The sequence below is a fragment of the Grampus griseus genome, assembly GCF_964374135.1.
Source record: "Grampus griseus genome assembly, chromosome: 2".
Lineage (NCBI taxonomy): Eukaryota > Metazoa > Chordata > Mammalia > Artiodactyla > Delphinidae > Grampus > Grampus griseus.
In genome coordinates this window covers 15,798,266-15,804,938 of record NC_139018.1, presented here as the reverse complement: position 1 = coordinate 15,804,938, position 6,673 = coordinate 15,798,266, and the positions used below count along the sequence as shown (strand labels likewise).

The 6,673-nt window shown below is 38.7% G+C and overlaps 1 protein-coding gene across 1 annotated transcript in view; it reads right to left on the bottom strand.

Annotated features, from left to right (window-relative positions):
* Positions 1 to 1,777: 1,777 nt before the first annotated feature.
* GALC (galactosylceramidase) overlaps positions 1,778 to 6,673 on the bottom strand; it is a gene marked incomplete at its 5' end in the record, with an annotated part of 59,388 nt that continues 54,492 nt past the window's right edge. Inside the window, one exon of the mRNA XM_082648577.1 lies at positions 1,778 to 2,444. Coding sequence (XP_082504703.1) covers positions 2,298 to 2,444 — 147 coding nt within the window. The 3' untranslated portion in view covers positions 1,778 to 2,297. The remainder of the gene's footprint in view (positions 2,445 to 6,673) is intronic.

Sequence of the window (6,673 nt, the reverse complement as noted above, 5' to 3'; positions counted from 1 at the left end):
AATCATCCCACTCCATATATCTATAATTCAAAAGCCTCATCTTAAAAAGGAAAAGAAAAAAATACTTTTTAGAGTGTAAGCATAACATGTTGAAGTGGTTTTCAAGAAGCAGAATTTCCAAATTTCACAATTTGTATGGAAATACAAAGACCCCGAATAGCCAAAGCAGTCTTGAGAAAGAAAAACGGAGATGGAAGAATCAGGCTCCCCAACTTCAGACTATACTACAAAGCTACAGTAATCAAGACAGTATGGTACTAGCACAAAAACAGAAATATAGATCAATGGAACAGGATAGAAAGCCCAGAGAGAAACCCACGCACACACGGTCACCTTATCTTCGATAAAGGAGGCAAAAATATACAATGGAGAAAAGACAGCCTCTTCAATAAGTAGTGCTGGGAAAACTGGACAGCTACATGTAAACGAATGAAATTAGAACACTCCCGAACACCATACACAAAAATAAACTCAAAATGGATTAAAGACCTAAATGCAAGGCCAGACACTATCAAACTTTTAGAGGAAAACATAGGTAGAACACTCTATGACATACATCACAGCAAGATCCTTTTTGACCCACCTCCTAGAGAAATGGAAATAAAAACAAAAATAAACAAATGGGACCTAATGAAAATTAAAAGCTTCTGCACAGCAAAGGAAACCATAAACAAGATGAAAAGACAACCCTCAGAATGGGAGAAAATATGTGCAAATGAAACAACTGACAAAGGATTAATCTCCAAAATTTACAAGCAGCTCATGCAGCTCAATATCCAAAACACAAACAACTCAATCCAAAAATGGGCAGAAGACCTAAATAGACATTTCTCCAAAGAAGATATACAGATTGCCAACAAACACATGAAAGAATGCTCAACATCACTAATCATTAGAGAAATGCAAATCAAAACTACATTGAGACATCATCTCACACTGGTCAGAATGGCTATCATCAAAAAATCTACAAACAATAAATGCTGGAGAGGGTGTGGAGAAAAGGGAACCCTCTTGCACTGTTGGTGGGAATGTAAATTGATACAGCCACTATGGAGAACAGTATGGAGGTTCCTTAAAAAACTAAAATTAGAACTACCATACCACCCAGCAATCCCACTACTGGGCATATACCCTGTGAAAACCATAATTCAAAAAGAGTCATGTACCAAAATGTGCATTGCAGCTCTATTTACAATAGCCAGGACATGGAAGCCACCTAAGTGTCCATCGACAGATAAATGGATAAAGAAGATGTGGCACATATATACAATGGAATATTACTCAGCCATAAAAAGGAACGAAATTGAGTTATTTGCAGTGAGGTGGATGGACCTAGCATTTGTCATACAGAGTGAAGTAAGTCATAAAGAGAAAAACAAATACCGTATGCTAACACATATATATGGAATCTAAAAAAAAAAAAAAGGTCATGCAGAACCTAGGGGTAAGACAGGAATAAAGACGCAGACCTACTAGAGAATGGACTTGAGGATACGGGGAGGGGGAAGGGTAAGCTGGGACAAAGTGAGAGAGTGGCATGGACATATATACACTACCAAATGTAAAACAGATAGCTAGTGGGAAGCAGCCGCATAGCACAGGGAGATCAGCTCGGTGCTTTGTGACCACCTAGAGGGGTGGGATAGGGAGGGTGGGAAGGAGGGAGACGCAAGAGGGAAGAGATATGGGAACATATGTATATGTATAACTGATTCACTTTGTTATAAAGCAGAAACACACCATTGTAAAGCAATTATACTCCAATAAAGACGTTTAAAAATTTTGTTTTAATAAAAATGAAATAAAGGTAATACGAACAACAAAAAAAGCAGTATTTCCAGTGTTCTTCAGCTTCCTGTTACAGCAGCATTACCCACGACGAGGACACCAGCTCACTAGACACACAGTCAGCATGAATAGATACATCACAGTGATGATCAAGTCCCTGCCATCTGCATGATCATGTGCAAATAAGATGACGAGAGCTACCTCAGCATTAACACAAGGCTTCGAGGTCTGAACACCCAAACGACTCTGCAGGATTTGACCAACGTACCTAGTGCCCTATGTACGGGACGTATCGGGTTATATTAAAGATTCATCTGTTTCCCCTTGGAATTCTAAAAAAAAAAATCTTCAAGATGGTCAAGCAAAAATATATTTTCCTCCTCATTTACTCTCCATTTTTTGTAGCTTCCAAAAGGCTCCTATATTGATCCATCAAAACCAGAAATGGCTCTGAACCAAAACCAAAAAGAAAGAAAATCCAGAGAGTGTTCTATGGCACTCTGTGAGTATTAGTGTATGGCTTCCACACGAAAGTTGTCAAACTGTGCAAATTCAAAGGAGTGAGTTCCAATCGCGGCCCAGCCATTCTTCGGGAAGTTCACAGAGACGTTTTTCCAGAGAGGCTTGCCATTCAGCGTGCCAGAAGAGAAACCACCCTGGAGTGGGGAGAAACACATCCCTTAAAGACACATGAAACTGATCCTCTGAAGTCTGTTTCTTAATGGATGGCCCACCTACTTAGTGCAACAAATATCCTTCTCACTGAAGATTTACCACAGCAAAATGATTCCACAAGTTTGAGCAAAAGTTTGAAATACAGAAAAAATTTTCTCAAAGGAAATTCTTATCTATTTATATAAACAGTTTCCAAGGTACAAGAATACCTCAATATTTCCTTGTACTCCAACAAAATGCTGTAAAACTTGCAGAAATGTAATACTTTTCATAACATTACGATAAAATTTTAGATAAAAGTTCACTAAAATAAAAAAACATTTGTCATTTACACGTACTGGCATGTACATGCATTGTACTGACAGCTTACAGCCACCAGCTCTTCAGACAGGACTGCTGGGGTCAAAATGTTTTATTTATTTATTTATTTTAAAGGCTTTTCTTATTTATTTATTTATTCATTCATTCATTCATTTGGTTGCACCAGGTGTTAGTTGTGGCTCACCTGCTCCTTAGTTGCAGCTCGCCAGCTCCTTAGTTGTGGCATGCGAACTCTTAGTTGCGGCATGCATGTGGGATCCAGTTCCCTGACCAGGGATCGAAGCCAGGCCCCCTGCGCTGGGAGCGCAAAGTCTTAAACATTGCGCCACCAGGGAAGTGCCTCAGAATGTTCATTTAAGGTCTTCATTAAGGAGCCTCAGCCCAGCTGGGAGAGGAGTAATTAACCTTCGTTTTATTGCTTTATCCTCATGTACAGAATACCACTTCAAAGTTATATCAAGAGCCTACACTTAAGTTAGAAAAACAGTAACCATCAGTTAAACTGATGACTGGGGAGAGGCAGGGGGTTGAGTGGATGGAAGAAGAGAAATATCCACAGGAACAACTTCCTAGTCACTGACAGAGAAAGATAAAAATAATATCCTCCTCAGACGGCTGCCATTCCTACTTAGCTAAGTGGTTGGCACACAGCTCTTATTATCATTATTATAGCATGCTTATGAGCATATATCCACAGCACACTCATTCCAGCTACATTTAAAAGTAGCTAATTTCAAAGAGTGAAGAGCAAAAGATCCAAAGCACTAGGCCAAGGATCAAAATAAAATCTGCTCTGAAGTCATAAACTTATACTGGAATGGGCCTTCATTTACTTATTTTATTTTATGCATGGAGACACGGTGACTTAATGAGACTAAAAATCAAAGTCACAGATTTACCAGCAACGCTAGGACTTGAATTTGAGTTGCCCAACTCCACATTCAGAGTCACATACATTTCTGCTACTACACACCTGCACAGCTACCTTCAGCTCTGCAAGTGCTTACTGAACATCTTCTGCCACATAGGGGATAGTGAATATTAACACTGAGCCAAGGAGCTTATGTACACAAATTATATTCAGCACTAAAGCTCATCCTCCCCCTGCCCCTCGCCCCCTGGGTGTCAGCCAACCTATCCTCTGGCAGCTCGTCACACAAGACCAGTCACAGCAGTGCCCTGTGCTCAGACTGCTCTTCCCACCACTCAGCTCTCAGCTCAAACATCACCCACTTCAAGAGGCCTTCCCTGACCTCTCTATCTAGAGAATCTGGCAGGGAAGCTACTTTAACTCAATATCTCATTTTTCCTTCATAATTTTATTTATTTGTTTATTTGGAGCAGGAGTGAGCCAACCGTGGCCCACAGGCCAGCCACCTATTTTTATAAATTAAATGTTATTGGCACACAGGCACCCCCATTCATCTACCTATAGTCTATGGCTCCTTTCTCACTACAAAAGCAGAGCTGAACAACTGCAATGTAGACCAAAGGGCTCACAAAGCCTAAAATATTTACTCTTTGGCTCTTTAAAGAAAAAAAAAGTTTAATAATCCCTGTCCTAGAAGAATACAGGCTCTGAGAGAGCTGGAAACTTGTCTGTCTTGTTCACTGCTGTATCCCCAGTACTTAGAACAGTGCATGTAACAGATGCTTAATAAAAATGTGTCGAGTGAAAAATAAAAAACATCTAACTCTAAAACAACCTACAGAGCCTACCTCCATTTTACAGATAAGGAAACAGAGGCTCAAAAACGTGAAATAACTTCCTGGAAGTCTCAGCATATATCAGTAAGGAAATATGAATGCTGACCTGTCTGGTTCCTAACACACCTACTCCTAAGAATATTAACTTGACTCATTAAAGTGCTCACCATATATTGGGTACTGTAACAAACTTTCATATATATATATATATATATATTTATATATGATACCATTCAATCTGCATAAGGGTGTGTCTTCATGAGATTATGATGGTAAAACAGAAGCGGAGCAACATAAAATATCTGCAAGTGACTATTAATAGACTTCAAAGTTTATCGTTCTAACCCCCATGCAACAGCGCTAAGATAAAGCATCTGATGTGTGCTGAGAAGAATTCAAAAATGGCCAATTTCAAAATCATAAAATCCTCATATTAGCAGTAATTTGGAAAATGAACATCATAAAAGATGTTGTTTTGTTTTGTTTTTCATGTATGCGACAAATATTTATATGTCAAATGTTGCTTAAGTCACTGGGAGTTTAGGACGAACAAGAAAAACAAGGTCCCTGCTCTTATACAGCTTACATTCTAGTAGAAGGAGACACACAAACACACATGATACCTAAGAGATAAGTGGCCTGTGAAGAATTAAAACAGGTTGATGTGATGATGGGCGCCTCAGAGACCGCTCTGGATTATGTGCCCAGAGTTGGTGGAACAAGAAATAATGGGGTAGGGGGTGGAGCAGGTGTAAGTCAGCAATATCCCCGCCCATCCCAGTAGCAAGACTGGAGCTAACTCCTAAAAGTAGTAAATCACATTATATAAAAGACATACCAGAAGAAAACAGCTGAAATAGTTCAAAGTGGCTGTGTCAGAGGAGCAGAACACAGAATGGGGTGAGGCGGCAGGAACAGCAGTGAGGAAGGAGGCAGGTGTTTTTGATAAGCCCTTTTTTTTTAAACATGTATGCAAAATATCTAATAAAATTCAGGAAATTTACCTTTTTAAATCCTATTCAAAATTTCAAAAAATTCATAAAATTACTAAAAATAAGCCTAACAAGTAATGTGGAAGAACTATAAAAATAAAACTGAAGGACACAGCGGGAGATCTTAATAAATGGTGAGATGCAGCATGTTCTTGTTACCATGTTCTTGAATGGGGAAACACACTATTCTTTTTTTTTTAGAAAAAAAGTCTTTACTGAATTTGTTACAATGTTGCTTCTATCATGTTTTTTGGCCTTTTGGCCACAAGGCATATGGAATCCCAGCTTTCCAAACAGGGATCGAACCCATACCCCCAACATTGGAAGGTAAAGTCTTAACCACTGGACTGCCAGGGAAGTCCCTGGAAACACATTATTCTAAAAGAATATATTACTTTTGCCCAAATTGATGTATAAATTCAGAGTAATACTAGTAGCATTTTTCATGGAATTGAAAAGATGTTTTAAAAATTCAAATAGAAGAGTAAATATACTATTGAAATAGCAAAGGTAATTTTTAAAAAGAAATAATGAGGAACTTGCCTCACCAGATATCCACTCATTCATTCTACAAGGGTTCTTGCTCTGACTGTGTGTGCACCAGGCACTTTTCTAGGTGCCAGAGAGCCAGCAATGAATAAAACAGACGCCTGTCATTAAAGGAGCTTGGTTTTAGTGAATGGAGCAGGACAAACACACAGCGATCAACAGAACATGTAAGATGTCAGGAGGTTAACAAGAGCTTCAGTGAAAAATTAAGGAAGAGAAGAGGGGCAGAGAGTGAGATGGGGTGCTATCTTATAGAAGGTGGTCAGGAAGGAACTCTGAAGGAAGTAAACCATGTAACCAAAGATTTTAGAAAGTAAACACAATTTAAGGTGGGATGTTGGATAATAACAAACAAAGCAATTAAACAGAAAAAAAGCTCAGAAATAAGCCTATGTACACATGATGATTTGTTATGTCGAAAACATGGCTTTTAAATCATGGGCAAAAGGACAGTCTATGTACTAAATATGACGGCTATCCACTTGTTTTTAAAAAATTAAGTTGGGCTCTTCTCCTTATGAACCACAAATACATTCCAGATGGATTAAAGACTTAAACATTTTAAAAAATCCTAAACTTTATTTGGTTTTGGGGAAAAAATGTTCCTGACCTTGAGAAAGGGGAAGCCCTTCTTAAATAAA